Below are 22,663 nucleotides of genomic sequence, written 5' to 3' on the forward strand. Positions count from 1 at the left end.
GGCCCAACAGAGCCAGCACCAGGCGCTGGTCGCCCTCCGGAAAGAACAGGAGCAAAGGTTCGAGGTCCTGGTACTGGCACAGCAGGAAGATCGCCAGGCGTTCCGGCACCTACTCGCGTCGGTGGGGTCCACCACCTCCACTGCCGCGGGCCCTTCCCACCTCACCCTAATGAAGATGGGCCCGCACGACGACCCTGAGGCCTTCCTCGCTCTCTTTGAGCAGGCAGCAGAGGCGTGGGGTTGGCTGGTGGAACAGTGCATGGTGCGCCTCCTCCCCCTGCTCACGGGCAAGGCACAGCTGGCCACGCTACAGCTCCCCGCCGACAGCCGGCTGGTCTACGTGGACCTCGGCAGGGCCATCCTTCAGTGCGTGGGTCGCACTCTGGAGCAGCAGTGGCAGTGCTTCCACGTGCTGTGCCTGGAGGAGTTCAGCCGGCCGTTCACGTTTGGCTAGCAACTCCGGGACGCCTGCCGCCGGTGGCTGAGGGCCAACAACCGCGACGCCAAGGAGATCATTGATCTGGTGGCACTGGAGCAGTTCGTTGCTCGACTTCCAGAAGGAACCGCAGAGTGGGTCCAGTGTCATTGCCCGGTGTTGCTGGATCAGACCACTGAGCTGGCGGAGGACCATATGGCGGCCGTTCCAACGGCAGGACAGCGTGTTTCCCCTTCTCCCCTCCCCTCTCCCTCTCTCTCCCCTTCTGTTCCTCTCCCTCACCCCGTTCCCCCACCGCGGAGGCGGGGGCCGGCTCCACCCCAGCCGGCCCGCCGCACCCACGGTGTCCTACCGTTTCCTACTTCCATGTCTGTGTCTCCCCCTCCCTCAGGTGAGTGATATCCGGAACACTGGTGCAGAGAGAGAGCCTGGGCCGGTGTGCTGGCGCTGCAGGGAGCCGGGGCACCTCCAGCATCAGTGCTCGGCGATGGAGGTGGGCGCGGTGGTCCAGATCCCCGATGTGCCAGGAACAGCCCTCGATCAGGCCGGAGTGTATCACATACCGGTGAGTATCCAAGGGGATATGTATCAGGCGTTGGTAGACTCCGGCTGTAATCAGACCTCAATCCACCAAAGCCTGGTGCAAGATGAGGCATTGGGGAGAGCACAATTGGTGAAGGTGTTGTGTGTGCACGGGGATGTTCACAACTACCCTTTAGTGTCGGTCCACATTCTGTTTCGAGGGGAGAAATTTAGAGTTCAGGCAGAGGTTAATCCTCGCCTCACCCACTCTATAATTTTGGGGACTGATTGGCCGGGATTTCGGGATTTAATGACACACTTAGTGAAGAGTGGGTCCTGCCGTAGTTCAGTGGGGGGAGGTCCCAGAGTGGCATTGGCAGGAGCAGCTGTCAGAGAGCCGTCTATGTCATCACCAAGTCAGAGTGAGGAGCAGCATGATCCTCCTCCCTCTCTCGGGGAATCCCTCTCGGATTTTCCATTAGAGCAATCGCGAGACGAGTCTCTGCGGCATGCATTTGACCAAGTGAGAGTAATCGATGGTCAAACGCTCCAGCCAAACGCCACCCCGTCTTTCCCCTATTTTTCCATTATTAAGGACAGGTTATACCAAGCGACGCAGGACACTCAAACTAAGGAACAAATAACCCAACTTTTGATCCCAAAGAGCCGCCGGGAATTGGTATTTCAGGCGGCTCACTTTAATCCCATGGCTGGACACTTAGGGCAGGATAAGACACTAGCCCGAATAATGGCCCGGTTCTATTGGCCAGGGATTCGAGGCGATGTCCGTAGGTGGTGTACGGCATGCCGCAAATACAAGTTAGTAAATCCAGCAGCCATCCCAAAAGCGCCTTAGCGCCCTCTACCATTAATTGAGACCCCGTTCGAAAGAATTGGGATGGATCTCGTCGGGCCATTAGATTGGTCAACACGAGGGTATCACTTTATTTTAGTTCTGGTGGACCATGCAACGCGATATCCGGAAGCAGTGCCGCTTCGCAATATCTCCGCACGTAGTATTGCAGAAGCGCTCTTCCACGTCATCTCCTGAGTCGGAATCCCCAAAGAGATTCTGACTGATCAAGGCACTACGTTCATGTCACGCACACTGCGTGAACTGTATGGGTTATTGGGAATCAAGCCGATCCGCACCAGCATTTATCACACACAGACAGACGGCTTAGTCAAACGGTTTAATCACACCCTCAAAAACATAATTAAAAAATTTGTAAGCGAGGACACACGTAACTGGGATAAATGGCTCAAACCCCTGCTTTTCGCAGTGCGAGAGGTCCCACAAGTCTCCACGGGGTTCTCCCTGTTCGAATTATTATATGGGTGTAAGCCGCGTGGCATCCTAGATGTGCTGCGGGAAAATTGGGAGGAGGGACCTTTCCCGTGCAAAAATGAAATTAAATACGTTATTGACCTGCATGCAAAACTCCACACACTCACACACCTAACCCAGGAGAATTTGCAGCAGGCTCAAGAACGTCAAGTCCGCCTGTACAACAGGGGCACGCGCCTTAGGGAATTCACACCGAGAGACAAAGTACTCGTGTTATTGCCCACGTCGAGCTCTAAATTAATCGCCAGGTGGCAAGGACCCTTTGAGGTCACACGGCGAGTCGGGGACGTCGACTATGAGGTGAGGCGAACGGACAGGGGTGGGGCGTTACAGGTATACCACCTCAATCTATTAAAACATTGGAGCGAGGAGGTCCCCGTGGCGCTGGTGTCGGTGGTTCCAGAGAAGGCGGAGCTGGGGCCGGAGGTTCAAAAGGGAAAATCGGCATCACCCACCGCTCCGGTCCCCTGTGGAGCCCACCTCTCCCCGACTCAGCTCATGGAGGTCGCCTGGTTGCAAACAGAATTTTCTGATGTGTTCTCACCCCTGCCCGGCCGCACCCACCTCATAGAACACCACATTGAGACGCCCCCAGGGGTGGTAGTGCGCAGCCGCCCTTATAGACTACCCAAACACAAGAAAAAGGTGGTTCGGGAAGAACTCGAGGCTATGCTCGAAATGGGCATTGTCGAGGAGTCCCACAGTGACTGGAGCAGTCCGGTGGTCTTGGTTCCCAAGGCCGATGGGTCGGTCCGGTTCTGTGTGGACTATAGAAAAGTCAACGCAGTGTCTAAATTTGACGCGTACCCAATGCCTCGTATTGACGAGTTGCTCAATCAACTAGGCATGGCTCGTTTTTATTCGACACTGGATTTGACAAAGGGATATTGGCAGATCCCCTTGACTCCACTATCCCGAGAGAAAATGGCCTTTTCCACACCATTTGGCTTACACCAGTTCGTCACACTTCCATTTGGGCTGTTTGGGGCGCCTGCTATGTTCCAGCGGCTTATGGATAGGGTCCTCCTCCCCCACGCCACCTATGCGGCCGCATACTTAGATGACATTATTATTTATAGTAATGACTGGCTGCGGCACCTAAAACACCTGAGGGCCGTCCTGGGGTCGCTGAGGCGAACGGGGCTCACAGCCAACCCGAAGAAGTGTGCGATTAGGTGGGTGGAAGTACGGTATCTGGGCTTCCACTTGGGCAATGGGCAGGTGCGTCCCCAAACCAATAAGACAGCAGCGATTGCGGCCTGCCCGAGGCCCAAGACCAAAAAGGGGGTGAGACAGTTCCTGGGGCTGGCTGGCTACTATTGTAGGTTTATACCTAATTATTCGGATGTCACCAGCCCGCTGACTGATCTCACTAAAAAGAGGGCACCAGATCCGGTCCAATGGACGGAGCAATGCCAGCGGGCTTTTTCTAAGGTAAAGGCTGCACTGTGTGGGGGGCCACTGTTAAAGTCTCCTGACTTTTCTCTCCCCTTTGTTTTACAGACGGACGCATCAGACAGAGGGCTGGGGGCTGTTCTGTCCCAGGAGGTGGAGGGGGAGGACCGTCCAGTGCTGTACATCAGCCACAAGCTGTTGGTGCGCGAGGGCAGGTACAGCACCATAGAGAAGGAATGCCTTGCCATCAAGTGGGCAGTTCTCGCCCTCCACTACTATCTGCTGGGGTGCCCTTTCACCCTCTGGTCGGACCACGCGCCCCTGCAGTGGCTCCACCGCATGAAGGATGCCAACGCGCGGATCACCTGTTGGTATATGGCACTCCAGCCGTTTAAGTTCGAGGTGGTCCACAGGCCGGGGGAGCAGATGGTTGTGGCTGACTTCCTCTCCCATCGGGGGGGGGAGTTGGCTGCAGGCCGGACGGCTGCCCGGCCTGAGTCGGGCGGTGGGGGTATGTGGCAGCAGGGGCATGGTCAAGCGTCGGTCTGTGAATGGAGGGCGGAGTCAGGGAAGGTAAGTGGCGGAATCACTGCACCTGACGGGAATTAACCCGTGTTTGTGTGTCTTCCCCAGTGACCACGCCCTATAAGAGGAGAGGGAGAGCAGAGGAAGGGAGCTTCTCCCCAACCTGGGTACTGATATGCGTGCGTGCGTGTGAGAGAAATATTAAGCTGAAAAGCTGTAATAAAGGAGTCTGTTGAGAACTCAGTTCTGGCCTGCCGTGCTTCTGTGCTCCACCCACTTAGACACTTGTTACAATAACCATCTGTTATTTTGTGCTACCGGTGAAAACATGTGCTTCCTGTAGTGTTTAGGGTGGGAGGACATTATTTTAGATTTAAAAAACCCACAAACACTCAAACCTCAATCACGTGTCATGAGAAGTTCACAGCTACAATGTACGTACAGGCAAATAAACTTAATCAATAATTACAGGAATTTTGCTCAGTTCTGTGAGAGAAAGGTGAGCGGATTCTGACTCGTTTGATGATGGTAAAGTACAGACAGACACTTTCTCCTTCCCGCTGTGGTTTGTACCTCGTGATTAACAGGAAATCACACATCTGAATGCACTTCGAGGAAGAGTCTTAAACACTTGACAGCAGTTTCTTAGAACCAGACTACCTGTCCTGGTCTGCACCCGAGTGGGATTACTGGGTTCACACCTGCACAAATGGAGTCACATCAAGGGGGAAAACGATCCAGAGTTTCATTTAACCAGACTGAAAAGTGCAGCTGTGAAAATACCCTTAGTTCAGTTCAATCGAACTCTGGTTCCTCACAATCCAGAGGCTGAGAACATCTGTAGTGAATGCTAATGATTTCTTTTAAAGCTTACTTTGATAGAACAGTTTGATGATTAACAGGCTAAATTACGATATTGGAGCAAGTTCTCTCAGCTCTCTTACCCTTCAATAGCACAGAATCCACAAACACGTGGCATTTGTTCATCCTCGAGGTGTTGAACATCCATCATCATCTCATCTCATCTCATTATCTGTAGCCGCTTTATCCTTCTACAGGGTCGCAGGCAAGCTGGATCCTATCCCAGCTGACTACGGGCGAAAGGCGGGGTTCACCCTGGACAAGTCGCCAGGTCATCACAGGGCTGACACATAGACACAGACAACCATTCACACTCACATTCACACCTACGCTCAATTTAGAGTCACCAGTTAACCTAACCTGCATGTCTTTGGACTGTGGGGGAAACCGGAGCACCCGGAGGAAACCCACGCGGACACGGGGAGAACATGCAAACTCCGCACAGAAAGGCCCTCGCCGGCCACGGGGCTTGAACCCAGACCTTCTTGCTGTGAGGCGACAGCGCTAACCACTACACCACCGTGCCGCCCCTAAATTGAACTTATTATTATTATTATTATCTTTTAAAAATGGCATCTGGAAATGCAATGGCAAAGAGAAAACGTGCTGGAACTGGAACACATCTGAAGGAATGGGAAACTCTGGATGGAGAGTACAAAGGATGGATCCAGGCGTCTTCGAATGGCCCCCAATATTCGCTCTGTGTTCTGTGCAGAAAGCACATTAAAGTGGCAGCTTCAGGTTTTTATGACCTGAAATTGCATTTCCAAACCAAGGCACATAAAGACTGCGTTGCTAAATGCAGGACCTTCAAGTCTATGGAGCAGGATTTTGGCACAAGTCCGTTGGCTCGGACTGCCCAGACTTCTGAGATGGCTGCAGAAGTTATGTTCTGCCAATTTCTCGTGGAACACAACATCCCCCCGACTGTGGCAGACCATTTTTCAGAGCTAGCAAAAAAAATGTTTCCCAATTCAAAGACTGCACATTTGTGTTTTTTATTTATTTTTTACATTTTTTAAGTTGGGCGGCACGGTGGTGTAGTGGTTAGCGCTGTCGCCTCACAGCAAGAAGGTCTGGGTTCGAGCCCCGTGGCCGGCGAGGGCCTTTCTGTGTGGAGTTTGCATGTTCTCCCCGTGTCCGCGTGGGTTTCCTCTGGGTGCTCCGGTTTCCCCCACAGTCCAAAGACATGCAGGTTAGGTTAACTGGTGACTCTAAATTGAGCGTAGGTGTGAGTGTGAATGGTTGTCTGTGTCTATGTGTCAGCCCTGTGATGACCTGGCGACTTGTCCAGGGTGAACCCCGCCTTTCGCCCGTAGTCAGCTGGGATAGGCTCCAGCTTGCCTGCGACCCTGTAGAACAGGATAAAGCGGCTACAGATAATGAGATGAGATTTTTTAAGTTTTTACTGTTTGCATGTAGGAAAGCTTCCTCCATTATCATGATAATTTAGGGAGGCGATACTGGGAGTCGCTGTTTATACAACGCCAACTGTAGTTACCCGGTGAGTTCGCTTCCCTAAACATTTTAATTGCTGATAGACATTTTATCCTCCTGAGAACCAACCCGTAGACTTGTGTCCTCTGTAGCTGACATTTGTTTTACGTGCACTCCCTCTTACTCTTTCAAGCTGTTCACTTGAATCCTGGTGTCTTGTAAAGAGTGCATCCTTTTCTTTTTTTTTTGAAAAAATCTAAATTGCAAGTTGTTTTTTTAACCCTACCTAGTAAGGAAATCACAACAAAAGAGAAATTGAGAGACACATTTTTTCTTGGTTCCCAGGAGGATACGTAGACACAGATGACCAACACCCATTACTACCATCAGTCATCAGTAACCTGGAAAAGTATCGAATGAAGAGTAATGGTGGTAACGACCGTTGGTAACCTGTCCCTTAAATGTGTAGTAGGGGACGGAAGCAATTTAACACCATCTACATGTTTGCCGTGCTCTGATTTTCTTTTATTGACCAGGAAAATAATCTGTACTTGCCAGTTATGTACATAGACCTAACCTTTTATTCATTTGTTGTTCACCCAGGATTTTGCATGCAAACGAACGAAGATGACCATGGTCGTCAAAGGAAGTTTAGCCCCTGCTTATACAAATCCTGTCACCGAAAAAATGCACCAGCAGCCGTTTAGCCTTATGATAGATGAGCGCAACGACAGAAACGGCACCAAGCGCTTGGTCATTCTGGCACACATTTTTGAAGATGTCTGTGTAAAAACCAGAACGCTAGATTTATCAGAACTTGCTTCTGGTAAAGCTTCAGCGATATTTGAAGCTGTTGACGGCTTCATGAGGTAAGAATTTATTCTTTAAATTGTAAAACGGTGTGCCAGTTTGCTGAATCTGTATACCTGTTTAACAGTCTAGACTGGAAGTGTGTAGTAATATGTATAATAATATAAATACCTTTGTAACTTTCATAATTACAAAATGAGCACGAATGCATATTTTCAGTGAAAATGACATCCCCTGGGCCAACATGGCTGGGTTTGCAAGTGACAGTTGCAACACCATGATTGGCAGGAAAGATTGTGTTTTGGCCAGGCTCCAAACCAGAGGAAAATTTTGTTTCTCATTTGTATCCCTTCTGTTGCTCAGGAGACAAAATGGTGATTCTCTTTTAAGGATCATTTAAGTATTACTTTTGTCACAGTTCTTTCTCCTAATTTTGCCTTAGGAGAAATAAAAGAAGCAAAAGATGAGACATAGCAATGACACAAGTAGGAGTCACAAAAGAGATATTAGTTTCTTTGGGCTTTTTTCACCTTTATTGGATAGGACAGTGTAGAGACGGGAAATGAGCTGGAGAGAGAGACGGGGAGGGATCGGGAAATGACCTTGGGTCGGAATCTAACCCAGGTCCCCGGATTTATGGTATGGCGCCTTAGTCGACTGAACCACGACTAAGACTATTTTATTAGTTGACTAATTTCAACTTTCGTGAGAAATAACACGAACGTCTGCATCATGCAGGATTTGCGGGTGGGAGCGGGACAAAATATGGCGGGCGGGAGCGGGACTGAAAATCATAATTCTTTGCGGGAGCGGGTGGGAGCGGGACTGCACAATGCGGGAGCGGGACTGAAAATCATAATTCTTTGCGGGAGCGGGTGGGAGCGGGACTGCACAATGCAGGAGCGGGACTGAAAATCATAATTCTTTGCGGGAGCAGGTGGGAGCGGGACTGCACAATGCGGGAGCGGGACTGAAAATTCTGTCCAGCGCAGACCTCTAATCTGAGTATTGTTTAAGCCTTTGTTGAGACCTCTTTTGTAAATCAAAAAAGGACTAAACTGAGATGACTAGAATGCGAATGGTTCAAGATTGTGTAGAGACCTCTTTTACAAAACTGACGAAGCCTAATCTGAGACTCACCAAATAGATCTGAAATGAGAATTGTGTGAGTTTACAGAGAGAGCTCTCTGGTGGATCAGCCTGAGCAAAGTATGAGATGTATAAATTGGTCAACACTGAGCATTATTTAAAACATTGTTGAGAACTCATTTGTAGATTAAAGGGAGTCTACAATGAGATAACTTAACTCTTTTGCTCCAGAGACAAACCTGAGAAGCAGGAGACAAAAGCAATAATCTCATTTTAATATCACTATGATCTCATTATTGTCTAGGACAGTGGTTCTCAAACTTTTTATACTCTGTACCACCTGAGAAAATATTGAGCTCTCTGAGTACCACCATGATGACCAACATTATAATATAGCAGCATAGGCCTTCCCTATTAGCTTCAGCCACACAGGAGAGATGTTTATTCCTTATTATGGTTATTTATTGATAGCTGTTAACACCGAATCAGACATTTACAACTCTGTCCAACAATTCTCACATACTCCTACATACACAGCGCAATACACACTCAAATTGCAACTGAATGAAAATGGCACAGAGCCATACAGTACATATTCGACCTCTACAAAATTATGCTCCTAATGTGGCCCACAAATAACACAAACATCAAGTCTTTTTTTCTCAGCAGAAGATATGTGAAACATCAAACATCTCAGCACAAAAAAAGGGAAAAAAAAGAATCCTGAAGACTTGCATTGCCACAAAAATGTAAAAGCCAGACATAATTTTTTCACATTCTCACACGTAGCTACACATTTCTTTTGAAACGTTGTATTTATTATGCACTGCATGTTTCAGGGTTTTTTTTTTTTTAGCTGAAAATGTTAATGCGAAAATATGACTTTCCCCCGCGTACCACCAGAGAGCGCTCGCGTACCACCGGTGGTACGCGTACCACAGTTTGAGAACCACTGATCTAGGAGAAACAATTGAGAAAGAGAAGAGATCTCATTTTAAAATTTCCTTTCCTCTGGGAAGCAAAAATCCCAAGATTTTTAGGTATGTTTCATGTGTCATAAGTTGATATATTTTTTTATATATATAATATATGTAGATATACAGCGCCCTCCACAATTATTGGCACCCCTGGTTAAGATGTGTTAAAAGCCTTAAAATAAATTCAATTTTTATTGCAGAAGCATAATCTCACACTGAAAATTGTAGAAAAATGTAACCTTTAGCTCAAGTGAATTAAAAAAAATCCCTGACTAAGAAATAATTATTTTTCATAAACTCACCTGTTCCACAATTACTGGCACCCATAACAATTCCTGGAAAATAAATGCAATTGAAGCATTTCTGTCATTTCTACTGTAGTTTATAAAGTTGATCAGAGTATCTAGGAACCTTTAATTAGTAATTCATCACATCCTGTTTCCCTGGGGTATAAATATGATGTGACACAGAGGCCTATTTCTCTTATCCACTCTTCAACATGGGAAAGACAAGAGAACACACCATTCAAGTCAGGCAGATGTGTGTCGACCTTCATAAGTCAGGCAATGGCTACAAGAAAATAGCCGCTCGCCTACACCGGCCCATATCTACAGTCAGAGGAATCATCAAGAAGTTTAAAACAACTGGAACAGCGGCAAACAAGCCTGGACAAGGATGCAAGTTTATCTTGCCACCACGCACAGTGAGGAGGATGGGAAGAGAAGTAAAAAGTTCTCCAAAGCTCACTGTTAGAGAATTTGCATCAAAGAGTAGCATCTTGGGGTCACAAAGTCTCCATAACAACCATCAGGTGCTATCTACAGTACATGCCAACAAGCTGTTTGGGAGGCATGCACGGAAAAAGCCTTTTCTCACTTACAAGCATAAACGTAAACGTCTGGAGTTCACTAAGCAGTACTGGGACTTCAACTGGGACCGTGTGCTTTGGTCAGATGAGACCAAGATAGAGGTTTTTGGCAACAAACACTAATACATCACAAAAGATGAGTTTGCGGAAAAGCACCTCATGCCCACTGTGAAGTATGGGGGAGGATCGGTGATGCTGTGGGCCTGTTTCTCTTCCAAAGGCCCCGGGAACCTTGTTAGGGTGCATCGCATCATGAACTCTTTGAAATACCAGGACATTTTAAATCAAAATCTAGTGGCCTCTGCCCGAAAGCTGAAGATGGGTCGTCACTGGGTCTTTCAGCAAGATAATGACCCTAAACATGTGGCCAAATCTACACAAAAATGGTTCACCAGACACAAAATCAAGCTCCTCCCATGGCCATCTCAGTCCCCAGACCTCAACCCAATTGAAAACCTGTGGCGTGAGCTGAAGAGGAGAGTGCATAGGAGAGGACCCAGGACTCTGGATGATTTAGAGAGATTGTGCAAAGAGGAATGGTTGAAGATCCCTCTCTCTGTATTCTCCCATCTTGTGAAATGTTATAGGAGAAGATTAAGTGCTGTCTTGTTGGCAAAAGAGAGTTGTACAAAGTATTAACATCAGGGGTGCCAATAATTGTGGCACTTGAATTAAAGGTTGGATTTTTCTCTTTTTTTACATTGTTGTCCTATATTATTTAAAAAAAAAGAATTTATGAGAAGCTAAGAACACATCTTAACAAGGGGTGCCAATAATTGTGGAGGGTGCTGTAATGATATGCACTAAAATTTTATCAGAATAGTACTCCAGTACTGAACTTATTCTACTGTTATTTCTGTTTCAGCATTGGCTGCATTTGCCACTTGACAAATCTTTGCGTGAAGGCCGGTGTGACGGCGCTGCCATTTAAAGTAGATGACGTTCTGGTGGATGTGTTCTACTTTTTCCACCACAGCTCAAAGCGCATTCAGGACTTCAAAGAATTTCAGCAGTTTACAGAGGTTAGCTAACAGACCTAGCGTATCACTAAAACATAAGGAGTCTTTGAGATTCTCTTCTGGTAGTCTTCCAGCTTTTCCGCAATTAATTGTTCTACGTTAAATTCTAGGTCGAGGAGCAGCAGATCTTGAAGCACTGTCCTACCTGTTGGCTGTCCCTAGAGAAAGTCTGCAACCGCCTGCTGAGCCAACTGCCGGCCTTGCGAAGCTACTTTGTCGGTCATAAAGATGTTGAGAAACCGGGCAAAGTCAAGTCGATAAATGACAGGCTACAGGAACCCCTGACTGAGCTGATACTGTTGTTCCTGCAGTACATATTGCCAGTGCTCAATCAGTTTAACATCCTTTTTCAAGGGGAGGATTGCATGGTTGTCAGTCTCCTCCCTGAGATGGACAGGCTTCTACGGAAGTTTGCTGTGAAGTTCTTGGAGCTGAAGCATGTCAAGTCCTGCAGGAACCTTAGGGAATTTGATGTGGGCAACCAGGAGCTGCAGCAGTCCGATGACAAGCTGGCAGTGGGGCCTGCAGTCAGATCTCGCCTGGTGGAGCTAGAGGAAGACCTGGACGCAAAAACTGCCCAGGTCGTCTCCTCTGTCAGAGGATTTTATGAGGCTGCTGCCAGGAAGATGATGGATAAATTTCCGTTTGACAATGATGTGTTGGTCAATCTTGCAGTGTTAGATCCATCTAAAAAGGATGACCTGGACTATAGCAGTGTTGTCAATTTAACTTCCTCTTTTGGCTTTGACCTGGAGCAGTTGAAGGACGAGTGGAAGGACTTTCAGCTTATGCCAGATGATGTTGTGCCATGCAGGGCAAATGATGGCAAAAAAGTACCAATAGCTGTATATTGGGGAAAGGTCTTGGATGTAAAAGCTGCTCTGGGTGTTGCCAGGTTTCCAATGCTGAAACAACTTTTTACTGCTTTGCTGTGCCTCCCACAGAGCGATGCAGATAGCGAGAGGGCTTTTTCATTGGTTAGGAAAATTCATCCTGAGGACAGAAAAAATACGGCTGCAGACACATGAACTGCACATCTGCAAATTACAATGAAGTGTGATGAGGAGCTACAACTGCGACCCAAGCAGTGATATTATAGCTCGTGCCAAATCTGCAACATCTTTGTACAGCAAAGAACACTCCAAAAAGGAATAAAATTTAACTTCTTGTTATAAATTACTGGGAAGATTTTCAATTTAACTTCATAATTTATTAATATTTTCACTTATCCTTGTTTACATAATATTCTTGATGTGGTTCAGCCATCTTTAGTTGACTTAATATTGATTTAATATTAATACATTTTATTTGCAAAATTTACATCAATAATTCTGGTATTACTGATACAATGTATATTAAATAAAGTTTATAGTTCAGTCATTGTCTTTAGTAGATAATTGTTGACTTGACTGTACATATAGTCCTTTTTAATTCAGTTGTTTTTTCTGGGATCTAAAATTTCTTTTTATTCACTACATGCTTATTATTTGATCCCTTTAACTTGATGCAGTGTGATAAATATGCTGATTACAATAGGAGTGTATAATGTGGAATAAAACTATCGGTGCTTTGGATTATATATTGAATTGTTTCTGGTGTATAAGGGCTCATGGGTGTGTGTAAGGGGAAAGTACAGAGTTGTAAGGGCGTGGGGAACTAAAGGTTGAGATGTATGCCTTCAATCATGGTTTTTAATTCAAGGCCTTGAAGGTCTCCTCCATCCTGAACTCTGTAAATGTCGCTTTCACATGACGTCACAAAGCCAGTGATTCCCCAGGATCCCCCCGTGTGTCTGACAGTGCGATAGTGAAGTGAGGAATAAAGTTTACACCTTTAGAAAAGTGTGAAAATTTATTATCAAGTCACTTTTAAACATTAGATCATTTTTTTTAAATTAGAAAATAAAATTATCAGTGATACATTTCAACTCTGTTTATGAAATGAGCACAAAATGTAATCTATAATTACACTCAACATTTAACACGTGTATAGAGGAGATGACATGGTGGTGCAGAGATCTGAACTTTATCTCCGAGTGGTGAATGTTTATATCCTGAGAGAGTGAACGAGTGAAAATATTTTTCAACACAAGATAAACTTCATATCTTTGCTCCACTGTGTGATTTTCTATTTATTATATTCACGAATAAAAAGTCAGTGTAAACACTTGAACATTTCCTCTCCCTGGAGTCTAACGCGAGGCACTGATCATCCCCCGTCACGGTCATGTGACAGAGTTACAGGAATGAAACAGGACCTGAACACTGCCACGTTGCAGTTACAGAAGTACAAGCGTTTATAAAAACTGCAAGCTTTTCATACTTTTATGTTCAACAACAAAAAAAATGGTTCAAAGCGTGTATCAGTGCAGTCAGGTTTCTGTCTGACGGCTGGTCCCACGGGGTAACGCTGTACAGGAACAGTACCAGAGCCGACAGTGACGCTAATGGCCATGATTTATCTCATATCATTTACTGCTTTTACAGAACACACAGAATGGCACGTGTGGGAGTGTAAACCCAACATGTGTGACGCTGGGAAACACTTTAACGTAACCGTGGATAATGCACACCTCCTAACGGGAAACACCACGCATCACCTGAGAGCCCTACTCATCATCAGACACGCCCATCCTAGAGCCCTAATCATCATCAGACACGCCCATCCTAGAGCCCTAATCATCATCAGACACGCCCATCCTAGAGCCCTAATCATCAGACACGCCCATCCTAGAGCCCTACTCATCATCAGACACGCCCATCCTAGAGCCCTAATCATCATCAGACACGCCCATCCTAGAGCCCTAATCATCATCAGACACGCCCATCCTAGAGCCCTACTCATCATCAGACACGCCCATCCTAGAGCCCTAATCATCAGACACGCCCATCCTAGAGCCGTAAATCATCATCAAATACATTCAGCTTGACGTTTTCACCAGGAGTACACGCCTCATTCTGCCTGCTGTGATCATCACTGCATCTCCGACACTTCTCCACTTTCCTCCTGATGAAACAGCAGCACTGGACCAGCCACGGAACTCCAAACACACCCAGACACACTCCAACAGCCACGCCTCTCCACTCCTCCTTAAAGATTCTCTTCAGGTTCCAGCCGCTCTGTTTACCTGAAAAACAAACAACAAGGCGTTTCATCATCTGATTCATTTAAAACACACAATCAGCACTTTACAGTTACAGTGGTGCTTGAAAGTTTGTGAACCCTTTAGAATTTTCTATATTTCTGCATAAATATGACCTAAAACATCATCAGATTTTCACACAAGTCCTAAAAGTAGATAAAGAGAACCCAGTTAAACAAATGAGACAAAAATATTATACTTGGTCATTTATTTATTGAGGAAAATGATCCAATATTACATATCTGTGAGTGGCAAAAGTATGTGAACCTCTAGGATTAGAGTTAATTTGAAGGTGAAATTAGAGTCAGGTGTTTTCAATCAGTGGGATGACAATCAGGTGTGAGTGGGCACCCTGTTTTATTTAAAGAACAGGGATCTATCAAAGTCTGATCTTCACAACACATGTTTGTGGAAGTGTATCATGGCACAAACAAAGGAGATTTCTGAGGACCTCAGAAAAAGTGTTGTTGATGCTCATCAGGCTGGAAAAGGTTACAAAACCATCTCTAAAGAGTTTGGACTCCACCAATCCACAGACAGACAGATTGTGTGCAAATGGAGGAAATTCAAGACCATTGTTACCCTCCCCAGGAGTGGCCGACCAACAAAGATCACTCCAACAGCAAGGTGTGTAATAGTCGGCGAGGTCACAAAGGACCCCAGGGTAACTTCTAAGCAACTGAAAGCCTCTCTCACATTGGCTAATGTTAATGTTCATGAGTCCACCATCAGGAGAACACTGAACAACAATGGTGTGCATGGCAGGGTTGCAAGGAGAAAACCACTGCTCTCCAAAAAGAACATTGCTGCTCATCTGCAGTTTACTAAAGATCATGTGGACAAGCCAGAAGGCTATTGGAAAAATGTTTTGTGGACAGATGAGACCAAAATAAAACTCCTTGGTTTAAATGAGAAGTGTTATGTTTGGAGAAAGGAAAACACTGCATTCCAGCATAAGAACCTTATCCCATCTGTGAAATATGGTGGTGGTAGTATGATGGTTTGGGCCTGTTTTGCTGCATCTGGGCCAGGACGGCTTGCCATCATTGATGGAACAATGAATTCTGAATTATACCAGCAAATTCTAAAGGAAAATGTCAGGACATCTGTCCATGAACTGAATCTCAAGAGAAGGTGAGTCATGCAGCAAGACAACGACCCTAAGCACACAAGTCATTCTACCAAAGAATGGTTAAAGAAGAATAAAGTGAATGTTTTGGAATGGCCAAGTCAAAGTCCTGACCTTAATCCAATGGAAATGTTGTGGAAGGACCTGAAGCGAGCAGTTCATGTGAGGAAACCCACCAACATCCCAGAGTTGAAGCTGTTCTGTACGGAGGAACGGGCTAAAATTCCTCCAAGCCGGTGTGCAGGACTGATCAACAGTTACCGCAAACGTTTAGCTGCAGTTATTGCTGCACAAGGGGGTCACACCAGATACTGAAAGCAAAGGGTCACATACTTTTGCCACTCACAGGTACAGTGCTGAGCATAAATGAGTGCACCCCCTTTGAAAAGTAACATTTTAAACACTCTCTCAATGAACACAAACAATTTCCAAAATGTTGACAAGACAAAGTTTAATAGAACATCTGTTTAACTTATAACGTGAAAGTAAGGTTAATAATATAACTTAGATTACACATTTTTCAGTTTTACTCAAATTAGGGTGGTGCAAAAATGAGTACACCCCACAACAAAAACTACTCCATCTAGTACTTTGTATGGCCTCCATGATTTTTAATGACAGCACCAAGTCTTCTAGGCATGGAATGAACAAGTTGGCGACATTTTACAACATCAATCTTTTTCCATTCTTTAACAACGACCTCTTTTAGTGACTGGATGCTGGATGGAGAGCGATGCTCAACTTGTCTCTTCAGAATTCCCCATAGGTGTTCGATTGGGTTCAGATCAGGAGACATACTTGGCCACTGAATCACTTTCACCCTGTTCTTCTTCAGAAATCTAACATTGGCCTTAGATGTGTGTTTAGTCATGTTGGAAAAGTGCACGACGACCAAGGACACGGAGTGATGGTAGCATCTTCTCTTTCAGTATAGAGCAATACGTCTGTGAATTCATGATGCCATCAGTGAAATGCAGCTCCCCGACACCAGCAGCACTCATGCAGCCCCACATAAGGACACTGCCACCACCATGTTTCACTGTAGGCACCAGGCAGTTTTCTTTGTATTCCTCACCTCTGCGACGCCATACAGTTTTGAAGCCATCAGTTCCAAAAACATTTATCTTGGTCTCATCACTCCAGAGTATAGAGTCCCAGTAGTCTTCATCTTTGTCAGCATGGGCCCTGGCAAACTCTAGGCGGGCTTTTTTGTGCCTGGGCTTTAGGAGAGGCTTCTTTCGTGGACGGCATCCATGCATACCATTCCTCTGCAGTGTACGCCGTATTGTGTCACGGGAAATAGTCACCCCAGTTTGGCTTTCTACTTCTTTAGATAACTGCAGTGAACTTGCATGCCGATTTTCTTCAACCCTTCTCATCAGAAGACGCTCCTGTCGAGGTGTTAACTTCCGTGGACGATCTGGACGTCTCTGTGAGATGACTGCAGTTCCATCTTTCTTAAATTTTTGTACCACTTTTGCTACAGTATTCTGACTGATAAGTAAAGCTTTGCTGATCTTCTTGTAGCCTTCACCTTTGTGGTGGAAAGAAATTATTTTCTTTGGGGAATTCTGAAGAGACAAGTTGAGCATCACTCTCCATCCAGCATCCAGTCACTAAAAGAGGTCGTTGTTGAAGAATGGAAAAAGATTGATGTTGCAAAATGTCGCCAACTTGTTCATTCCATGCCTAGAAGACTTGGTGCGGTCATTAAAAATCATGGAGGCCATACAAAGTACTAGATGGAGTAGGTTTTGTTGTGGGGTGTACTCATTTTTGCACCACCCTAATTTGAGTAAAACTGAAAAATGTGTAATCTAAGTTATATTATTAACCTTACTTTCCCGTTATAAGTTAAACAGATGTTATATTAAACTTTGTCTTGTCAACATTTTGGAAATTGTTTGTGTTCATTGAGAGATTGTTTAAAATGTTACTTTTCAAAGGGGGTGCACTCATTTACGCTCAGCACTGTATGTAATAATGGATCATTTTCCTCAATAAATAAATGACCAGGTATAATATTGTTGTCTAATTTGTTTAACTGGGTTCTCTTTATCTACTTTTAGGACTTGTGTGAAAATCTGATGATGTTTTAGGTCATATTTATGCAGAAATATAGAAAATTCTAAAGGGTTCACAAACTTTCAAGCACCACTGTACAGGGTTTCTTTTTGACTTTCTTTCTTCTCATGACTCCATTTCAGAGCAGCTCGACTCCCTGCACCCCGCGTTTCATTATAATCCCACGTCCGTAGAGTCACAAGGCGATGTTTCAGTCTCACTAAACTCCTAATGAGTCTCCACTCTCACACACTTCATTTCTAGCACAGCGGTTTGTACTGGGACAGCTTGTGATTAGCGTAGCAGAGTAACGATCATGCTAGCTAGCATGTGAGAGAAGAGGAGGACAGCTTTAGTGAGTTAGCCTTGGCTAGTGTTCGGTTCCTCACCATCAGGAACTAAAGTGTGATACACAAACAACTTTTACTTTTATCCCTGAAGTAAATTTTTAGAGCTTGTTCTTTTTTTTAACCAGATGATTTTACACAAGAGGCGGCACGGTGGTGTAGTAGTTAGCGCTGTCGCCTCACAGCAAGAAGGTCCAGGTTCGAGCCCCGTGGCCGGCGAGGGCCTTTCTGTGTGGAGTTTGCATGTTCTCCCCGTGTCCGCGTGGGTTTCCTCCGGGTGCTCCGGTTTCCCCCACAGTCCAAAGACATGCAGGTTAGGTTAACTGGTGACTCTAAATTGAGCGTAGGTGTGAATGTGAGTGTGAATGGTTGTCTGTGTCTATGTGTCAGCCCTGTGATGACCTGGCGACTTGTCCAGGGTGAACCCCGCCTTTCGCCCGTAGTCAGCTGGGATAGGATCCAGCTCGCCTGCGACCCTGTAGAAGGATAAAGCGGCTACAGATAATGAGATGAGATTTTACACAAGTAATTACTTTGCCCTTTTTCCGCGTCCCACTGTTTACAGTTTATAGAAGTCACACTTACACTCACTTCCTGCTGCGTCTCATATTCCATTTAGCCAAAAGTCACAAGTCCCAGTGTGTGTATTCTCTCTGATCGAATCAGGTGTTTAAACTGATTACTAGATCAATAAATAAATATATAAACATGTCAGAGATGTGTACCTTTTGCAGGCAGTGTGTTGTTGGGATCCGTGTTATTTCCTGTGATGGTGAAATCAGACATATTAGTCTCACACACACACACACACACACACACAGTGTTAACCAGGATTTGAAAGCCAGATGAGTGTCGAGTCTTACCTGTGAGTGTGGTTTTGGATATGATCTCGTCATTGTCAGTGTCGCGGACAGTGTACACACCGCCGTCAGTCTCATTCACCGCAGTCAGAGTCAGTGAGCATGTGAACGACACTCTCCTCTCATACTCAGGGTCACAGTGAAACGTCCGTCCATCAACCGTACAGAGTCGGACTGAGACAGAGCTCTGAGCTCCATCACCACCATCAGCGCTCCTCTGTACCGCGACCCCCACCCGCTCAGGGATCACCACATCCACAGCAAGGGAATCTCCAGGACGGAGAGGTTTCACCACCTCTACAGCTGAGGAGAAACACACACACACACACACACACACACACACACACACACACACACACACCTTAGTCCCCTTCCACCCGTTTAGCCATTATTAATCATCAGGAATAACCAATACATCGTGATTTTAATTTACTCCTACACTTACACCGAGTGACAGCGTGCAATACTCACACTCATTCCCTCACCTCTCTCTCTCACAAAACACAGCTTATCATGTTCCTGAGAAACTACAAAGAAGTGTAAACTCCTCTGTCCTGAAGATGAACATTTGGGAAAACTTTAACTTCCAGCTTCACCTCTGACTGATACACAGCGCTGGCACTGGAGACTCCTTCCAGAAATGATGTGCGTGCACTTCTTCTGACAGAAATCCCAACACTGATTAGTCGTGTATGTAAATGAGTATCATCATCAGCGGAGCGTCTCCTGGACACGCCCTGTGACTGAGCCGTTACTATAGAAACTATAAGGTTATTTAAGAAATAAAAATTTCACTGTTTTCTAGACCAATTACATTTAAACTAAAATACTTCTTAATTTTAATAATTATGGCCGACAGTGCAAAAAAAGTCTCCAAATATTAGAGTATTTAATTTTGAGTAAAACAGTATAAATGCTGTGTATCTCTCGTTTTAGTTCAGTCCACACAACCCCAACCATGGAGAAGACTGCTGACTCGACAGTTGTCCAGAAGACAGTCAGCGACTCCCTCCATAAGGAGAGTAAGCCACAGAAGGTCATTGCTGAAAAGGCTGGCTGGAAAACATGCACAAGAAACAGGGATGAGCACAGTCTCGAGAGGATCATCAAAAAAAAAGTCAATTCAAGAACTCGGGAGAGCTTCACAAGGAGTGGACGGAGGCTGGTGTCAGTGCATCAAGAGCCACCACGCACAGACGTCTTCAGGAAAGGGGCTACATCTGTCCCATTCCTCATATGAAGCCCCTCTTGAACCAGAGACTGAACTGGAGGAAGAGTGGAGAGGCACAGAATCCAAGGGGTTTGAAGTCCAGTGTGAACTTTCCACAGTCTGTGATGATTTGGGGTGCCATGTCATCTGCTGGTGTTGGTCCACTGGGTTTTATCAAGTCCAAAGTCAACGCAGCGTCTACCAGGAGATTCTAGAGCACTTCATGCTTCCATCTGCTGACACGCTTTATGGAGATGCTGATTTCCTTTTCCTGCAAGACTCGGCACCTTCCCACAGTGACAAAACTTCTACCAAATGGTTTGTTGATATTACTGCGCTTGATTGGCCAGCCGACTCACCTGAGCTGAACCCCAGAGAGAATCTATAGGCGACTGTCAAGAGGAAGATGAGAAACACCCGACCCAAAAATACAGACGAGCTGAAGGCCACTAACAAAGCAGCCTGGGCTTCAGTAACACCTCAGCAGTGCCACAGGCTGATCGCCTCCATGCCACGCCCCTTTGAAGCAGTAATTCATGGTAAAGGAGCCTCAACCGAGTACTGAGTGTATAAATGAACAGACTTTTCAGAAGTGGGACATTTCTGGAATGTAAATCCTGTTTTGATTGATCTTAGGGAATATTCTAATAATCTGAGAGACTGGATTTCTGATTTCCATGAGCTATAAGCTATAATCATCAAAATTACAACAAAAAGAAGGCTTGAAATATTTCACTTTACGGGGGCGTCGTGGCTCAGGTGGTTAAGGCGCCATACCATGAATGCGGGCGACCCGGGTTCGATTCCGGCCCGAGGTCATTTCCCGATCCCTTCCCGTCTCTCTCTCTCCCGCTCATTTCCTGTCTCTACACTGTCCTATCCAATAAAGGTGCAAAAAGCCCAAAAAAAATCTTTAAAAAAAAAAAGAAATATTTCACTTTACATGTAATGAACATGGGGTGGCACGGTGGTGTAGTGGTTAGCGCTGTCGCCTCACAGCAAGAAGGTCCTGGGTTCGAGCCCCGGGGCCGGCGAGGGCCTTTCTGTGTGGAGTTTGCATGTTCTCCCCGTGTCCGCGTGGGTTTCCTCCGGGTGCTCCGGTTTCCCCCACAGTCCAAAGACATGCAGGTTAGGTTAACTGGTGACTCTAAATTGAGCGTAGGTGTGAATGTGAGTGTGAATGGTTGTCTGTGTCTATGTGTCAGCCCTGTGATGACCTGGCGACTTGTCCAGGGTGTACCCCGCCTTTCGCCCGTAGTCAGCTGGGATAGGCTCCAGCTTGCCTGCGACCCTGTAGAACGATAAAGCGGCTAGAGATAATGAATGAATGAATGTAATGAACATAGAATATATGAAAGTTTGACATTTTTAATTAAATTATGAAAAAAGGGAGAACTTTTTCAAGAGATCCTAATTGTTTTTAGATTCACTACTATTCTGACTGCCCAGTGCAGTTTAGCAACAAGTTCTGTTTTTCACACAAATACCTTCTTAATGTGTCCGGGTCAGTGCTGGCTGGGAACAACAAGGAACACAGACACAGTTAGACACACAACCAGCGTTCTGTTCCAGCCCTTCTAACAGAATGACACGAGGCGCTGATGCACCTTTAGGACCAACTGGAAGAAGTCTGAGGCATGAAAGAAGGACACTTACCCTTAATGAAGAGACGCACGTCACAGACCTCTGAAGCCTCACACTGACAGGTGTATATCCCTCTCGTAGTATAATCAGCCGCAGCGATGGTGAGATATGGTTTCCCCTCCAGGTACTGATCATGGGAGATATTAAATCCCTTCTCGGACCTGCAGGATGTCTGACCACACTGAGCCAGAACATGACCTGGTAGATGAAACCGGGTCCATTTAACCAAACCAGAACATTTCCAGTCGCAGTGGAGAGTAGCGGCCTGATGAAGTTCAGCCGTTACAGGACGCTGACTGAACACAGAGGGAGGAACTGAAAAGAGAAACAAGAAAAAGAAAGCATTAACTAAAAACCCATCCTTTAAATATCGGCTATTAACCCAAACCAGCGGCTCGGTTCTGCTAACACACACCAACAGCATGTCACAGGAAACATCAATAAAGAAACAACAGAAAGTTAATTAGTGTGAAGACAATGACAGAAGTGTAAATCAGCAGATAGATCTGTGTGTGTGTGTGTGTGTGTGTGTGTGTGTGTGTGTGTGTGTGTGTGTGTGTGTGTGTTAAAGCACAGTGATGGTTGGAGGGTTAATACAGACTGTCAGAGTCCGGATTCTGTGCAGAAAACGTGTACGTGGTACTACAGAGAGAGAAAAACGTACTGGTGAGAATCTGCAGAGTGAACAGAAGGGCGTGGCTCCACATGTCTGCAGAAACACAGAACACACACACAGTTACACATCATTCACATTAAAACACCAGCTAACTCATTTCTGTCTCCATCAACTGCAAAAGAAAGAATTATTCTGCTTTCAGTTCTCAGATTATCATCATCATTCCTTTTCTCTCATAATTCCTGAGCAGTGGGAGATGAGTGGAGATTATAGAATATAGAAATATAGAACACAGGGAGATACATGTTCTAGCAGTAATCTTCATTCAAGTCCAAAGTCAACGCAGCATCTCCCAGGAGATTTT

The 22,663-nt window shown here is 45.7% G+C and overlaps 1 protein-coding gene across 1 annotated transcript; it reads left to right on the forward strand.

Moving 5' to 3' along the window:
* The first annotated feature begins 7,354 nt into the window (after positions 1-7,354).
* Positions 7,355-12,338, forward strand: LOC132872704 (uncharacterized). Its single transcript, XM_060907697.1, has 3 exons — positions 7,355-7,393; positions 11,134-11,290; positions 11,398-12,338. Exons 1-3 carry the CDS (start codon positions 7,389-7,391, stop codon positions 12,313-12,315), a joined length of 1,080 nt encoding a protein of 359 aa, XP_060763680.1. The 5' UTR covers positions 7,355-7,388; the 3' UTR covers positions 12,316-12,338.
* Positions 12,339-22,663: the final 10,325 nt, after the last annotated feature.

Source organism: Neoarius graeffei, chromosome 24, assembly GCF_027579695.1.
Source record: "Neoarius graeffei isolate fNeoGra1 chromosome 24, fNeoGra1.pri, whole genome shotgun sequence".
Lineage (NCBI taxonomy): Eukaryota > Metazoa > Chordata > Actinopteri > Siluriformes > Ariidae > Neoarius > Neoarius graeffei.

Excerpts from the sequence above, each read along its gene's own strand:
- LOC132872704 (XM_060907697.1), top strand. Across the intron at positions 11,291-11,397 it reads AATTTCAGCAGTTTACAGAG|GTCGAGGAGCAGCAGATCTT; the intron begins GTTAGCTAACAG and ends GTTAAATTCTAG.